The 18074-nt window shown below is 43.2% G+C and overlaps 1 protein-coding gene across 5 annotated transcripts in view; it reads left to right on the plus strand.

Annotated features, from left to right (window-relative positions):
• Positions 1-18074, plus strand: part of zranb3 (zinc finger, RAN-binding domain containing 3) — a 113119-nt gene that overhangs the window by 77417 nt on the left and 17628 nt on the right. For all 5 annotated transcript variants that reach the window (XM_078228058.1, XM_078228059.1, XM_078228060.1 and 2 more), the window contains 4 exons: positions 8912-9431; positions 9845-10108; positions 12259-12356; positions 16676-16777. In XM_078228058.1, the coding sequence (XP_078084184.1) occupies positions 8912-9431; positions 9845-10108; positions 12259-12356; positions 16676-16777 (984 nt within the window). The remainder of the gene's footprint in view (positions 1-8911; positions 9432-9844; positions 10109-12258; positions 12357-16675; positions 16778-18074) is intronic.

The raw sequence follows: 18074 nt of genomic DNA on the forward strand, positions 1-18074 counted from the left end.
GATCTTTGCCCATCTGATTTTTCCAGACTATATGTAGATTAAAATACCCCATGATTATTGCAGTATGTTTCTGACAAGCTCCTGTTATCTATTTTATACTTGGTGTCCTACCGTGTATTTATAATGAGGGAAGCAGCTCACCACTTCTGCAAGTGACTTCTTTATCATTATTCATCTCAACCCAAACTGCTTTTACATTCTGGCTTCCTGAATTTAAGCCATCCTTTTCTAAATTGCAATACCATCATTAATCAATAGAGCCACCACTCCACCTGTTCTTAACTTCCTGTCCTTCCTAAGTGTCTCATACTCCTCAATGTTCAGATGCCAGTTTGTCATCCTGTAACCATTGCCTCTGCCTAGAAAATTGATTTAATCCCAAACGGGCATATAGGGGTTGAGGCACAGTGCAGGCATTTGCTCAAGTAGTTAGGGATTGCACAAAACTGGTGCTGAGACCTCAGTGTAATGAGACAAGTGTGCAGGCAGTGCTGTTCATAAGGCTTATTGGCTGTTTAGAAGAACAGGCAATCAGATGTGTCTGATGCCATTTAAAGACATCAGTAGCTAAGGAATGCAGTGTACCTGCAGATAGCAGGAAAAGCTTTGAAAAGGGTAAAATGGCTGCAAAAATTGTGGAAAGGGGTCACGAGTTCTCCAATTTGGAGGCCCTGGTCCAGGCATGAAGACCTGTATGCTGTTCCTTTCGGGCAGACAGAATTCACAAAAGTCGATACTTAGGAAGACAGTGGAAAGATGCATGCAGTGCGAATTCAGACATCACCAGAGTTGTCAAGATAAAAACCTTTCCCCTCGCCCCTGCGCCACCAATACTGAGGAGCCCCAGGGTCTCTCCCTTGTGACTATATACCACTGTGCCACTATCTCTGGTGGATTTGTCCTGCCAGTCAGACAGGACATGACTAGGAGTGGTGATGCATGTGTCTTGGCCCATGGAAGATGGGCTATCATCTCAGAATGACAGCTTGCCTGTTTCCCTACCATCAACTCTGTCAGTGTCCTTTTCATTGTGATACAGCCAGCTGGATCAGACTGCTGTAGCCACGATTTCTGCAATTGTGCCCTTAAGGCCCAGAGCTGTTTAAGATTGATCACCACAGCCATGTAGAGCCTTCAATAGAAGTTCAGCAGTCTGCTTCCTCCCACACTGTAGCTAATGACTATACTCTTTATAGCAGCTCAGGGACAGGTGAACAAGCACAGAAGAAAGGCACAAGGATAAATCTTAATTGAACAACAATTTGTAAACTTTATAAAGTTCTACTTGGCCACAATTAGAGTAGTGCATTCAGTTCTGGTCATCACAGTTTTAGGAACAAAGTGAGAGTCCATGAAACGGTTAAGAGGGGGGTTTCCCAGAAAATTCCAGGGACGTGGGTTTTGGCTACAGTCTTAAGTGGGAGAACCTGAGGTTGTTCTTGGTGCAAAGGATATTGAGAGGAGATTTAGTAGAAGTGTTCAAGATTATGACAGGTTTAGATAATGTAGAAAAGATAAAGCTGTTTCTGTTGGCGGATGAAAGAAGGACAAGAGGAAACAAATTTAAGGTTTTAGGTAGGAAATGCAGGGGTGGTCTGAGGAAGAACTTTTTGACACAGAGATAATGATCTGGAACCCGCTGCCTACATGAGTGATGGAAACAAAGTTGATCAATGATTTCTAAAGGAAATTGGACGAGCACTTGAATTAAATAAATTTGCAGGACTGGGGATCAAGCAGGGAAATGGGTCTGACTGGATTGCTCTGTGAAGAGGTGGCATAGACTCAAAGGGCTAAATGGATTTTTTTTTTAAAATGGAGGCATTGCTTACCCATTAGCGATGAACAAGACATGGTGTGAATTAGGACATGAGCAGCAGAGTTCTGGGAGGGTCAGAGGCATTCAAACCAGGTGACTCTGACCTATACAAGAAACAGTAAGAAGTCTCACAACACCAGGTTAAAGTCCAACAGGTTTATTTGGTAGCAAATACCGTAAGCTTTCGGAGCAATGCTCCTTCGTCAGATGGAGTGGTCTCTGTTCTCAAACAGGGCACAGACACCGAAATCAAATTACAGAATACTGATTAGAATGCAAATCTCTACAGCCAGCCATGTCTTAAATGCACAGACAATGTGGGTGGAGGGAGCATTCAACACAGGTTAAAGAGATGTGTATTGTCTCCAGACAGTACAGCTTGTGAAATTGTGCAAGTCCAGGAGTCAAGCTGTGGGGGTTACTGATAATGTGACATAAATCCAACATCCCGGTTTAGACCGTCCTCATGTGTGCGGAACTTGGCTATCAGTTTCTGCTCAGTGACTCTGCGCTGTCGTGTGTCGTGAAGGTCGCCTTGGAGAACGCTTACCTGAAGATCCAAGGCTGAATGCCCGTGACTGCTGAAGTGCTCCCCCACAGGAAGAGCACAGTCTTGCCTGGTGATTGTCGAGCGGTGTTCATTCATCCGTTGTCGTAGCGTCTACAGATGAATGAACACCGCTCGACAATCACCAGGCAAGACTGTTCTCTTCCTGTGGGGGAGCACTTCAGCAGTCACGGGCATTCAGCCTTGGATCTTCAGGTAAGCGTTCTCCAAGGCGGCCTTCACGACACACGACAGCGCAGAGTCACTGAGCAGAAACTGATAGCCAAGTTCCGCACACATGAGGACGGTCTAAACCGGGATGTTGGATTTATGTCACATTATCAGTAACCCCCACAGCTTGACTCCTGGACTTGCACAATTTCACAAGCTGTACTGTCTGGAGACAATACATATCTCTTTAACCTGTGTTGAATGCTCCCTCCACCCACATTGTCTGTGCATTTAAGACCTGGCTGGCTGTAGAGATTTGCATTCTAATCAGTATTCTGTAATTTGATTTCTGTGTCTGTGCCCTGTTTGAGAACAGAGACCACTCCATCTGACGAAGGAGCATTGCTCCGAAAGCTTACGGTATTTGCTACCAAATAAACCTGTTGGACTTTAACCTGGTGTTGTGAGACTTCTTACTGTGCTTACCCCAGTCCAACACCGGCATCTCCACATCATGACTATACAAGAAAGCCAGATATGATCGAAAGAGATCATCAAAGATGCCAAAAGACAGTACTGGACCCAGCTAGAGTCCCAGGTTAGCCACACCGACCCCCGCCGACAATGGCAAGGTCTGCATGACATAATCGGCTACAGGATGAAAGCATGTAAAATCGCCGGCTCCAATGCACCTTTCCCTGATGAGCTCAATGCATTCTACACCCGTTTTGAGCAAGAGGTCAGCGAGAGCATGCCCTCCACCCTGGATGAACTTGTATCTGGGGTCACCATTGCAAATGTCAGAAGCTTTCTCGAAGGTCAACCCACGGAAAGTGACTGGCCAGGATGGGGTACCCGGACGAGCACTCAGATCCTGTGCGGATCAGCTGGCGGGAGTATTCGCAGACATCTTCAACCCCTCTTTACAGCAATCTGAGGTCCCTATCTATTTCGAAAAGCCGACCATCATCCCGGTACCTAAGAAAACCAAGCAGTGTGTCTTAATTACTATCAGCCGGTGGGTCTGACATCCATCATTATGAAGTGCTTCGAAAGGTTCGTCATGGCACGAATCAGTTCCAGTCTTCTCGACTACCTTGATCCACTACAGTTTGCCTATCGCTGCAGCGTGTCCACAGCAGATGCCATCTCCCTGGCCCTGCGCTCAACCCTGGAACACTTAGATAACAAGGACACCTACTTCAGACTTCTATTTATTGACTACAACTCAGCCTTCGACACCATTATTCCCACAAAACTCCTCTCCAAACTCTGTGGCTTGGGCCTTGGCACCTCCCTCTGCGACTGGATTCTGAACTTCCTAACTCACAGACCATAATCAGTAAGGGTAGGCGATAACACCACCTCCACGATCATCCTCAACACCGGTCCCCCACAAGGCTGTGTTCTCAGCCCCCTACTATACTGCTAAAGGGCCAAATTCCCCTCCAGCTCGATTTTCAAGTTTGCTGATGACACCACCGTAGTGGGTTGGACCTCAGACAATGACGAGACAGAGTATAGGAATGAGATAGAGAATCTGGTGAACTGGTGCGGCAACAATAATCTCTCCCTCAATGTCAACAAAACGAAGGAGATTGTCATCGACTTCAGGAAGCGTAAAGGAGAACATGCCCCTGTCTCCATCAATGGGGAGAAAGGGTGGAGAGCTTCAAGTTTTTTAGCTGCCCAGATCACCAACAACCTGTCCTGGTCCCCCCCATGCCGATACTATAGTTAAGAAAGCCCACCAACGTCTCTACTTTCTCAGAAGACTCAGGAAATTTGGCATGTCAGCTACAACTCCCTCCAACTTTTACAGATGCACCATAAAAAGCATTTTTTCTGGTTGTATCACAGTTCGGCATGGCTCCTGCAATGCCCAAGACCACAAGGAACTACAAAAGGTCGTGAATGTAGCCCAATCCATCACAAAAACCAGCCTCTCGTCCATTGACTCTGTCTGCACTCCCCGCTGCCTTGGCAAAGCAGCCAGCATAATTTACGGACCCCACACAGCCCAGACATTCTCTCTTCCACCACCTTCCGTCGGGAAAAAGATACAAAAGTCTGAGGTCACGTACCAACTGACTCAAGAACAGCTTCTTCCCTGCTGCTGTCAGACTTTTGAATGGACTTGCCTTGCATTAAGTTGATCTTTCTCTACACTCTAGCTATGACTGTAACACTACATTCTGCACTATCGCGTTTCCACCTCTATGAATAGTATGTTTTGTATGTATAGCATGCAAGAAACATGTTAATACATGTGACAATAAATCAAATCAAAAGTGTGGGCGGCTGGTCAGGAGCACAATAGTCAAGTCTTGAGGTAACTGAAGCTTTTGAGGATCTCAGAGCAGATGAGCTGAGGCAAGGGGCTAAATTAGGTTATGTTCCAGAGATGGAAACAGTTGATAGCAAAATTATGCCGATACACCGTACAACAGACTAATTTGACAACCTAATCCTCCAAAATAAGCCAGGCAGCTGAATCATTATTTGAGCATGTTGAAGGACTACTCCAGGATGTTTCTGGTGTCAGCTGGATAACATAGCTTTCATTGTCGTGCCACTTTGCGTCTTTGCCCAGGTTTGTTACAAGAGTCATGATCTGGAGGAACTATCACCATGTAAGCAACCTGTTACCAGACATTCTGGTTGAAATAGAAGTGGAACAGAAAACTGGTGCAGGTGGAAGGAATCCTGGCTGCTACCAGGAAGGACAGTAAGAAGTCTCACAACACCAGATTAAAGTCCAACAGGTTTATTTGGTAGCACAAGCTTTCGGAGTGTCGCTCCTTCTCACCTGAACATAGAACATAGAAAGCCACAGCACAAACAGGCCCTTCGGCCCACAAGTTGCGCTGATCACATCCCCACCTCTAGGCCTATCTATAGCCCTCAATCCCATTAAATCCCATGTACTCATCCAGAAGTCTCTTAAAAGACCCCAACGAGTTTGCCTCCACCACCACCGACGTCAGCCGATTCCACTCACCCACCACCCTCTGAGTGAAAAACCTACCCCTGACATCCCCCCTGTACCTACCCCCCAGCACCTTAAACCTGTGTCCTCTCGTAGCAACCATTTCAGCCCTTGGAAATAGCCTCTGAGAGTCCACCCTATCCAGACCCCTCAACATCTTGTAAACCTCTATCAGGTCACCTCTCATCCTTCGTCTCTCCAGGGAGAAGAGACCAAGCTCCCTCAACCTATCCTCATAAGGCATGCCCCCCAATCCAGGCAACATCCTTGTAAATCTCCTCTGCACCCTTTCAATGGCTTCAACATCTTTCCTGTAATGAGGTGACCAGAACTGCGCGCAGTACTCCAAGTGGGGTCTAACCAGGGTCCTATAAAGCTGCAGCATTATCTCCCGACTCCTAAACTCAATCCCTCGATTAATGAAGGCTAGTACGCCATACGCCTTCTTGACCGCATCCTCCACCTGCGAGGCCGATTTAAGAGTCCTATGGACCCGGACCCCAAGGTCCCTCTGATCCTCTACACTGCTAAGAATGGTACCCTTCATTTTATACTGCTGCTCCATCCCATTGGATCTGCCAAAATGGATCACCACACACTTATCCGGGTTGAAGTCCATCTGCCACTTCTCCGCCCAGTCCTGCATTCTATCTATGTCTATGAAGAAGGAGCGACACTCCAAACGCTTGTGCTACCAAATATACCTGTTGGACTTTAACCTGGTGTTGTGAGACTTCTTACTGTGCTTATCCCAGTCCAACGCTGGCATCTCCACGTCATTGCTACCAGGAAACCATGAATTATACACTGCCTGTGGTCACAAGCAAGATGGAGGGGGGTGAGGAAAATGCCAGGCTGTTGATGCAGAGCATGCAAGGCTATATGAGTGCAGACATTAATCCTTTGAAGTTGGGGGGCTGCAATGCACATATAACCTATTATTCTCTTCACCAATTTTGCTTAGTCCATGGAAAAGCAGATGTAGATTTCCAGACCTAGAATAGTGCACGTCATACACTTCCCCGATGCAACAGCGAAGAGCCAACTGCAATTTGTCATTATCACCTGCTGCAGCTTGGGTCATGTCGGTCATGTAAATGTGAAATATCTTAACAGCCGCGAGGACAGAAGTGCTGAGCTTGCATTGATTGGGGCTCCAGTCAGGAAGGCTGGATTAGGCTGATAGATTAAGATAATGAGCTAATCAAGGCCATTGACCAGAGGCTGACTGGAGCTTTCCAGCAGAACCGCAGGCCACCTGTGACATTGGAACCACAGCAGTTTCAGAAGGTGGCCCCTGGCGGCCGACCGGGTGGGCTAGAACTCTACACAGGGTGGTAGTGGGGCTCCTTCCACCTATCTGGACACTGCTTCGGCTGTGGGCTGCCCTGTGGATTGGTGATCCAGCAGCTGTGGCCAATTTTACCTCAAAATTCTTAAGTGCCGAGGGAATGTCTCAAGATAGACTCCCTTACCTGCAGGCTGCAGCTCCTTTTGTGCTAGTATCTCTTAATCATAGAAATCCTACAGTGCAGAAAGAGGCCATTTGACCCATCGAGTTTGCACCGACCACAATCCCACCCAGGCCCTACTCCCATATCCCTACATATTTACCCACTAATCCCTCTAACTTACGCATCTCAGGACACTAAGGGGCAATTTTAGCATAGCCAATCAACCTAACCCGCGCATCTTTGGACTGGGAGGAAACCGGAGCACCCGGAGGAAACCCACACAGACACCAGGAGAATGTGCAAACTCCACACAGACAGTGACCCAGGCCGGGAATCGAACCCAGGTCCCTGGAGCTGTGAAGCAGCAGTGCTAACCACTGTGCTACCGTGCCGCCCATGTGTTGGCTCTCTATTTTCAAGGACTCCAATCTCCTGAATTGGACAGTGAGCACGCTGAAAAGCTACTAATTTGCCAATCCGGGCAATTTTTGGGTGACTGACACAGTGCAGCATCAACCCTGGCATCTGGGTCCTGAGCGCAAACACACACATTTATAGTGGTGTAAATATTTTGTGTGGTTAGGGCGGTAGTTATAGTTCAATGTTGAGGTTAACAAGCTATTCAATGGCTTCAGCTTGCGTGGTCTGAATGGTTGTGACACAAGTGGATCTCTCTGGGCAGAAGCTCAGTGTGTGGGCAACGGTATGACGTAGGTAGCCTCATTCACAATTTGAGCTCTCCTTTATGTTCCACATCTTCCCTAGCCTGTCCTCAAGCACTTGAGGGTTGTCCAAATTTTGAAACCTAGGACTTCACCACTTGAATCAGTGATGGTGTTATGGTTGGTGACGTATGCAGTCAGCCAGGAGGTGTGCCATCAAGAGGTGGTAAGGTATAAATCATGTCACAAACTGAGACAGTTCTATAATATAATTAAGGCTTGTCTTGTCAAGGAAAATGGCAAGTGTGACACCTTCTGTTTCCAAGCTATTTGAAGTGTTTTCTTCTCTGTCGAAGGTGAAGATTTCACAGAGTCAGTATTTGCAGATTATACTGACGTCAGTGCTGTGATTTTAAATTTTGTCTTCCCAAACACTTCAACCTGAAAACATCCTTGATTTAATCACCTCATTGCAAAAATTGAGCTGCTTGAAAACATGATTATTGGCAAGCTAAGGGGGCGATTCTCTCAACAAAAAAAAATTCTAAGTCTTATTCTGAACTTTATAATCTAATTCATGTTAACAGCTGAGCAAGGTTTAGGGCTGAAGAATTGTATGGTGATATTATCCCTTTTCTCTTTTAATTCCGTACATAGCTAAAGGTGGTAAAACAATCTTGAGTCACAGATTTACTGAGCTTGATATGAACATGGAAGTTTTTCATTGCCTCACTATGTATAACAAAACCTTTACAAAGTTAGAAAGTAGTTGTTTGAGTATTGCTGAAACCAGAGACATGTCGAAGCTTTTCATCTTGCACTCATCAGGACACTTACCAGTATGAGCGAAAAATAACAATTTATACTGTATGTGAAAAGCGTGCTGGTTGGTTAGCAAGTGGCATTGTCAACACTGCCCTGTCCACTTGCCAACCAATCAGTACTCTTATACAGTATGAATTGTTATTTTCCCCTTATACAGGTAAGTGTCCTCATGAGTTCAAGACAAAAGGCTTCAACATGTCACTTTTTCAGCATGCTAAAGATTAGAAAGATTTACATTTGCAGTAATTGTTGAATTTAATAAGCACCTGTTATAGTCCATATACTTTAGCAAATGCCATCTGAATTATTGCAGTTTTAATGGAAGACTGCAAGTGCTCCCAGTTTAATGGGCCTTTAAACTTTATAGATTTCTAGCTTCCGAGGTAAATTGATTTAACATATTTGACGTTATTTTTGAAGCAATGAATTATGCTTTCCTTTTAGTTTGAGAAGGAGAAACAACATGACATCCGCTCATTCTTCTCACCAAAACCTGACACTGCAGAGAAACGCAAGAGAATCCCTCAGGGTTTGCCAGCCAACCAGGTTTCTGATATAATTGAGCTGCAGAAATCTCCAGATTCCCCCAAATTAGTTCAGCAACCACTACAAAAACTGGATAAAATAAATGCAGTAGAAGATGATGAAAACGAGAATGATGAAGAGTGCAAAATATCCAATGACGAGCTGCTGCTACAAGCTGACTTTGAACCACAGACTAAACGATTTAAATCTTTATGTTCACCAGTCCAAAATTGTACAAGTGCAAGAAAGAGAAAGGCCAAAGATGGGATGACACCATCCCCATTTAGAATTCAAAGCACCCAACGATTTCTGGGTGAAGCACAACTTACCTCAAGAAAACTGCCTGTAACTGAAAAATCGTGGAACTGCAAGTTGTGCACATACACCAACAATACCTTACTGTCTTACTGTGAAATATGTGAAACTCTCAGAGATGTTGGTAAGATCATTTTTTTATTTTCCATCACTTGTAAATGTATTATAAAAATATTTACTAGAAAAAGCCTCAAGTTGACATATTAGTATTTTACTTCAACTAAAAATAGCTGAGTATTTTGGTAAAATCAGGGGAAACATTTGGTACTTTGGGGGGTGAGGAGGAAATTACTTTGTCACTTGCTAATCAACCAGCACTCTCTTCACACACAGTATAAATTGTTACTTGTCCCTTATACTGGTTGGTGCCCCCTGGCATTGGCACTTTGCCCCTTGGGCAATGCCAAGGGTCCATGCTGGCAATGCCCAGGGGGCACCCCCTTCCCGGGCGCCCAACCCTCCCTGGGGGTCATCGATTGCCTCCCTTCACTCGAGCTGTCCGTGTAGTATTTCAAACTGAAGCTTTTCCTGACACAGATGACCAGAAAGGAGAAAACATGCCTTGTCAAGCAAATCCAAGTGAAAAAGAGTGTGAAGGGGCAACCCAGCCTCAGACTGACTGTACTGTGCTACCTGACCTGGAGAATGAGGAAAAAGATGAATCAAACGCACCTACAGAACAGGTACACAACAGCACAGTGAAATCTGAGGAAAACCTTGTATTGATTGATATTGACAAAAGCAGCAATGCACTTTCCATAACTGAAGAAAGAATGCACAACGCGAATCAACAGCAGCCAGGTAATTCTGTTTGTTCTTCACATCGGTTACTACAACTAATTGTTTTCACTTATTGTAAGCACTGAACCCAGTTTAGTTCGTTTCTTGAGCGCAAGTTTTGCAATGTTGTTTACTGATTATCCCAGAGGTGGTGGAGCAAATCTCCAAAGTGTGTCTAACTCTTTAAACTTATGCTAATCATCTTTCATTAGTTGCTCATCATGGCTCAGTACTTTACCCACAACATCTCAAAGCGGTATATGATCATCTTGATGCATTTTGATTATATTGATCTATTTAATCTGATAACCTTCTGTTCAATTCCTAACCAGATGTTTATCCATCATTTTTTTTTTAAAGAATATGTAAGCCATTTAGATCTGAGGCTGCCATTCCATGATATCACAGATGATCTGTACCCTAACTCCATTTACCTACCTTTGTTCATGTCTCTTGATGCCCATTACTAAGTAGAATCAATCTTAGTCTTTAAAATTGCTATTGGCCCAATATCCAAGGCCTTTTCTAAGTGACAGTTCTAGATTTCTGCTACCCAATGTGTGGTTCTTGATTTTGCTCCAAAATAACCTAGATTTAAAGCCTTTGCTTTATTTTTATAAGGGGGCTAGATTTTTGCCCCCTTGTTCTGGATATTCCCCCACTAGAGGGTATAAATTCTCTCTTTCTACAATTGCAAATACTTTCTTTTTTTAAACACCTCAATTGGATCACCTATCAACCTGCCAAAGAAATTCAAACCAATGCATTTGCAAAATCAAGCCTTTAAACCCTTGTTCCATTCTAATAAATGTGCATGTCTTTTGCAAGGTGCCCCAGGTGCAATATTCCAGATGGGGTCTGACTGAGGGATCTTCACAACTGAAGCATCTATACTTCAATTTTGAATTCCAAACCCTTTGATCAAAATTCCATTAGCTTTTTTGATTACTTTTTGTACCTGTAAACTGATATTTGGTGATTTGGATGCCTAATGACCTCCTTAGAAAATTTAACTCGAATAATTAGATGTGACCTATCATCCACAAATCCCTTTGATAAGTTCATGCATATCCAAGTGCTTAGTCACTGTCTGGTAATGGATTCCAATAACTTTTCCAGAAGTGATATTAAACTGATGGGTCTGTGGTTTCTCACTTCCTGCCTTCTTATGTAACAGACTGACATTTACAATTTTCCAAATGAAAGGCATGATTCTGGCCCCGAAGGACTTTGAAACATCATGACTAATATCATCACTTACAATATCCTCACCCACCCATCAAGTCTTTAGATTGTCTATCTTCAGCCACGGTATATCCTAAATCCACTAACTTGACTTATTTCTAGATTTCCTTACACGATTAGTGTTTTGTTGTCTTCCCCCACTATGATATTTATTTAACGAGTTTCTCATTTTGCTTATTGTTCATTATAGTCTTGACCACATTGATTTTTTTAATTGTCCCAGATTCCTTTTTACCAATTCAGTGTATGCACTGACTGCATTTTGAAGCCCAAAACATCTCACTATTCACCATATCACAGATGCATCAAATAATTTACACAGATATGCTTTTAAAGTCTCTGGCAATTTTCATCCTATAATCCAACTAGTCTATTCCAACCAGCAAGCACCCCGTCAGTTCCCTTTATAAATTGTTTCTTTGATTAACCCCTTTGCTGTTATGTGCAATATATTTTGTTTCAATGGTGGCCTATGGCAAAGTATTTTAATGACTTTTTGCATGCAGAATTTTGTTTCTAATCATTTTGTGATTATCTGAGGTATATACCCTCTTTATTATCAGTTTCACCAATCCTTCATATTCTTCAAGACTTCCCTAAAACCCTCTGCTGTAGTGTAAGAAACATAATTTCTCAAAGTTGTGGCATTTCATAGAATCTTCCTATAAATTCCAACACTGTTTCCACTCCCCCTACCCAATTCTTGCCTTGAGTGCGTTGACTTCTTGCTGGGTGCCTTGATCAAATGAATGATGAAAGACTTAACGACTATCGCAAACCTGTCTTCACACCATAAGGTTACTTGCAGCAGTTTCTGATATTTTTTTAAAAATCTGCTTTGCTGGCATCCCATATTTGAATGTGTGAAGGAGAATTTATTTTTGTGAAATTAATCATGGTGTTTCTTTCAAACATTTCTGTTATAGAACAACCTGATATCACTTGTGACAGCAGTGTTCCAATTTATGATGGCTTCATGTTTTGCGCAAGCAAGAATACCGATAGAATATATCTCTACACCAAGGTATTATTCGTAATTTCATCTCCATATGTTGGTGCATACTATTCTGGTACAGATGTGTATTCATGGGTCTTGCATTACACTTACAAGTTAGTGAAACAGCATTCAAAGATCCCCAGCAAACTATGTTTCAGAAACAAATATTCTTTTTAACCAGTAAATTAGAAAAATTCTGTTTCTGATCACAAATCTTGTAAGTTCAAACACACATGATTTCTTTGCCTGCTTGCGAAAAAACAATCTTCATTTTATGATGCCTTCCACGCTGTTATGATTCTGATTATTTTAGGTTTTTTCACAGCCAATTAATTATTATTTGAAGTGTATGCATGGTTATTTTAAAAGCAAGCCTGGTGCAGTAAAAATAAATGATGAGGGAGCTGTTGTGAGTGATGCTGGTTGCGAGGTAAATGTTAGCTGGAACACAGTCCTTGAATAATCCACAAGATCTTTTACATTCACCTAGCTAAACAGAGCCTTGGTTTAACATCTCATCAGAAGACAGCACCCCCACCAACACAGCATTTTCTCAGTGCTACACTGAAAAGTCAGCCTGGATTGTGCACACAAGTCCTAGAGCTGATTTTAACCATCGACACCTGTCAAAAGTGGAGTTGTCATTTGGCTTGAAAGCTGCGTCAGTAAATTACAGCCCTATTTAAGAGGCCATTTGCAACATGGAAGTCGGAGTACTACAACATACATTGGGCTAATGTCAGTGTGACACTTTGCTCATTTGTAGGGGCAGTGAGCAACCTAACCAGCAGTCTTTGGAAACCGCTAAGAAAATGGTTCAGATAACTTCTTAATTAACATTTGCTTCTTCTGATTGGCTCTCTCTTCTCTCAGGCTCCAACTGCTATTCGCCATTCATAGTTTGGTACATCCAACACATCTGCTGCAGCCAAACAAATACTTTGCCCCAAAATGGCTTGTTGAGTGGATGGGTTGCATGGTAGGCAGTGGGTGCACATCGAGGGACTAAACTTTAAAATCAGCCTCCTAGTTGGTACTTGGAACCAACAACCTTCTGATTCAGACTTACGACTAATAAATTTCAGTGAAATTCAGTTTTATTTGATTTTTGCTCTCTCTGCTTCAAGATCGGTATGGGAAACAATAAATTAAGCTATTGCTGGAGTACCTTTGCCTTGATTTTTCCTAAATCTAACAGCATTAAAAAAATAAATGAAGGAAAGTGGCTTGATTTTAATGGGTTGGAGGGGTGGGGGGGGTGGCGTTAGAAGTGCCAAGATACCTTCTACTTGTTTACAGCGAGTCTGGTGGCTACACACCTCAGAAAATATGCAATGCCATAAAGTGTGTAACTTAGTCCATAATTTCCTTTTTATTTTGTTCGAGGTTCCCCATGACAAAGATGCATCATTGCAATGGTGGAAATTCCCAGGGAAATCTGATTCATAGAATCCTGCTGTGCAGAAGGAGGCCATTTGGCCCATCAAAACTGAACCAACCACAATCCCACCCAGGCTCTATCCCCATAACCCCATGCATTTACCCTAGCTAATCCCCCTGACACTAAGGAGAAATTTAGCATGGCCAATCTACCTAACCCATACATCTTTGGACTGCGGGAGGAAACCAGAGCGCTCAGAGGAAACTCCCGCAGACACGGGGAGAATGTGCAAACTCCACACAGACAGTGACCCAAGCCTGGAACCGAACCAGTGGTTAGCGGGACAGCAGTGCTAACCACTGCCACCGTACCATCACTGAACATAAAGTTGCTTCCCCAAACATCTTAGTTTTTGCATTGTGGCATTGCTTATCCTCATCATAAACACTTTTGACAAATATATTAAACTTTTTGTAAAATCAGTTCTACATGTAACAGCTTAACATATTAACAATTCATATTAATAATTGAATACAATGGCACATTATTACCCCACCCCACCCCCACTGGAGGTGCATGCTGCCCCTGTATTAAACTGTCCGTTTACTCTACTTCTGTTGGTTCGGTCAGTTTTTATTTGTTTGTGGAAAAATAGAATTGTCTAGTAGTTCAAATCAAACAATCTAAATGAAATAGTGCAGGTTTATTTTTAAATTTCTCCTTGGATCATTAAGCGTGGAAGCAAACCAGAGCAGTTCCACTGAGTTGGACAATGGGCCAAGTGAACATAAGGGATGTGACAAAGACAGCTGAACAGATTTTGAACTATCTTTGTGCCAAAGAATTCCACGAGTTACTGCATTTGTTTTCAGAGACAGTAGAGGGCCAGGTCATTCCCAGTACTTCGCCAGACAGTCCTGCATAGCATTCTTCCTTTTCGTTTGTTCTTGGAACGCAAGTGTGGCTGGAAAGGCCAATGATAATTACTAATCCGGAATTGCCTTTGAGAAAGTGGTGGGGAACTGCCTTTTTGAACCGCTGCAGTCCATGGGGTATAGGTACAGCCACATTACAGTTAGGCAAGGCGTCCCAGGATTTTGGCCCAAGAACAGGGATATCATTTCAAACCAGGATACTGTGTGACTTGGAGGGGGGACTTGTAGATGGTGGTGTTCCCAAGCATATGCTGTCCCTGTTCTTCTTGATGATAGAGGCTATGGATTTGGAAGGTTTGATTTATTCATACATGGGACATGGGTGTCACTGGCTGGGCCAACATTTACTGCCTATCCTTATTTGCCTTTGAAATGAGTGACTTGCTGGGCCACTTCAGAGGGCAGTTGAGAGTCAACCACATTGCTGTGACTCTGGAGTCACATGTCGGCCAAGCCAGGTAAGGACGGTAGATTTCCTTCCCTAAAGAACGTTAGTGAATCAGATGCATTTTTCCAACAATCGACAATGGTTTTGTGGTCATCAGTAGATTCTCAATTCCAGATTTTTTTTTAAAATTCAAATTCAACCATCTGAGGTGGTGGGATTCAAACATGGGTCCCCAGAATATTAGCTGAGTTTCTGGATTAATCGTCTAGCGATAATACCACTAGACCATCCCCTCCCCATATGGGTGGTGTCAAAGGAGGCATGGTGAGTTGCTACGGTGTATATGGTGTATAGTACACACTGCTACCACTGCACTGATGCTGGAGAGACTGAAATAATGTTTAAGGGAGTGAATGGGGTGCTGATCAAACAGACTGCTTTGCCTAGGATTGTGTTGAGCTTCTTGAGCATTGATGAAGTTGTATGCATCTAGGCAAGTGGAGGGTGTCTCAGCATATTCCTGACTTGAGCCTTGTAGATGGTGAACAGGCTGAATCAGGAAGTGAGTCACTTACTGCAGAATTCCCAGCCCCTGGCCTGCTCTTGAAGCCACAGTATTTATATAACTTTATCCATTTATGTTTCTGTTCCATAAAGGCAACGCTATTGAATGTCATGGGAAGATAATTCGGTTCCCTCTGGCTGGAGATGGTTATTGTCTGGCACTTGTGGCACAAATGTTACTTGCCAGTCCTGAGGTTTGTTCAGACCTTGCTGCATATGGATGCAGACTGCTTCAGTATCTGCAAAGTATCGTATTGTATTAAACACTGTGCAATCATAGCAAATCTCCTCACTTCTGATATGTTGGAGGGACGGTCATTGATGAAGCAGCTGAAGATGGTTGGGCCGAGGACACTATCCTGAAGAGCCCCTGCAGAACTGTCCTTGGGCTGAGATGATTAATCTCCCAACAACCACAACAAACTTCCATTGTGCTGGGAATGAGTCCGACCAGTGGGGAGTGTTTCCCTGTTTCCCATTGATTCCAGTTTTGCTAGTACTTCTTGATGCCACACCAGATTAAATGCTGCTTTGATGTCAAGGGCAGTGACCCTCACTTTGCCTCTTGAGTTCAAATCTTCTGTCGAACTCTGGCTGAACTGCTATCTACAGCTGAGTGACCCTGGCGGAACAATAGTGAACTGGTTGTTGCAGTGCAAATGTTGCTTGATAGGCTATAGATCTAACATCCCAACTATGTTGTATGTATATATAGTATGTTCTCCAGGTTAGCACCCCATTTTTGGGTATGCCTGATGCTGTTCTGGCATGCTGTCCTACACTCTTTGAAAATGTGCCGAGGATTATTTTGCTTTTCAAAATGATCCTGAGGAGTTGATTAGATTAAATTTTAGTTTGAGGTATTAAGATTGTAGATCACATTTCATTCAATTGGCTTTGTGCTCAGACAGTCTTATCAGTGCGCCTGTTTTAATGTCCTTGTTTGCTTCTACCACATACAAAATGGCGAGTGTTATTTACCCTGGTGTTGGATCCCCTGGAATTATCTTGATCGTTTGTACAATGTGCAGCACTGAGGAGTTCAAGTAAATGATTACCGCTATTTGTTTATTATTAGGAGGGAGAGCCTTTAAACTGCAATTTTATTCCTCTGGATGTAAAGTCAGAGAACTGGGAGGATTTACCAACATTCTTTGATCAGAAAAAAAACCGTGCAGTGGTAAGGTTTGAATTGTATTTATGTTTTTAAGTGGAATGATTTTATAGATTTTTTTTTAAAGATGTATGCTTTTGTATGACAAATATTGTCAGAATCCTTTAACCCGTAATAGTCATTTTGGCAACAATCTGAGCACCACAACTTGTATTATGTAAAATCAGGTTTGACAAAGTACATCTCCTTTTAACTGACCCAAATTACTGTGCAACATCTAAGGTATCATAGAAATCATAGAAACCCTACAGTACAGAAAGAGGCCATTCGGCCCATCGAGTCTGCACCGACCACAATCCCACCCAGGCCCTACCACCATATCCCTACATATTTACCCACTAATCCCTCTAACCTACACATCTCAAGACACTAAGGACAATTTTTAGCATGGCCAATCAACCTAACCCGCACATCTTTGGACTGTGGGAGGAAACCGGAGCACCCGGAGGAATCCCACGCAGACATGAGGAGAATGTGCAAACTCCACACAGACAGTGACCCAAGCCGGGAATTGAACCCAGGTCCTTGGAGCTGTGAAGCAGCAGTGCTAACCACTGTGCTACCGTGCCACCCTGATGAAATATGTGGCAGACATATGGAAACAACACCACCTACAAGTTTGCCCTCCAAGCCACAAGCCATCCTGATTTGCAAATGTATCATTGTTCCTTCATTGTCACTTACTCAAAGTTCTGGAACCACCTACTTTAACAGCACTGTTGCTATACCTGCAATACATGCACTGCAGTGGTAAGGAGGCAGCTCATCACCTCGTCAAGGGTGATCAATGCTCATCTTGCCAGCAACACCCATATCCCATGAATGAATTTTTAAAAAGCAAAATACTGAGTTACAATAAGTTCACTGAAGAGCAGTAAATGTTCATACAATTGCAACTGAATAATGTGGGTTTTTATGCAGCACCTTTCAAAGCATCAGTATGGTCCACAGGGCTTTACGGGCAATGAGGTTCTTTTTGAAGTGTGGACTTGAGCAATAAGTTTTCATAAAGCAATGTTTCATAAACAGCAATAACATAATGACCAGATAATCTGTTGTAGCCATTAGTTGTGGAATAAATACTGGCCAAAACATCAAGAAAACTCCCTCGTTCATCTTCGCATAGTGCTATGGGATCTCTTTATGTCGATGTGAGTGGGCCTCCGTTTAATATCTCTTTCATAAGACTTTTTATGTTGTGCTCTCAGCCTGGAACATGTACTCAAGACTCTGGGCTGAGACTTGAACCCACAATGCTCTGACTCAGTGGCATGAATGCTTCCACGAAGCTTAGGCTCATCAT

Source organism: Mustelus asterias, chromosome 14, assembly GCF_964213995.1.
Source record: "Mustelus asterias chromosome 14, sMusAst1.hap1.1, whole genome shotgun sequence".
NCBI lineage: Eukaryota > Metazoa > Chordata > Chondrichthyes > Carcharhiniformes > Triakidae > Mustelus > Mustelus asterias.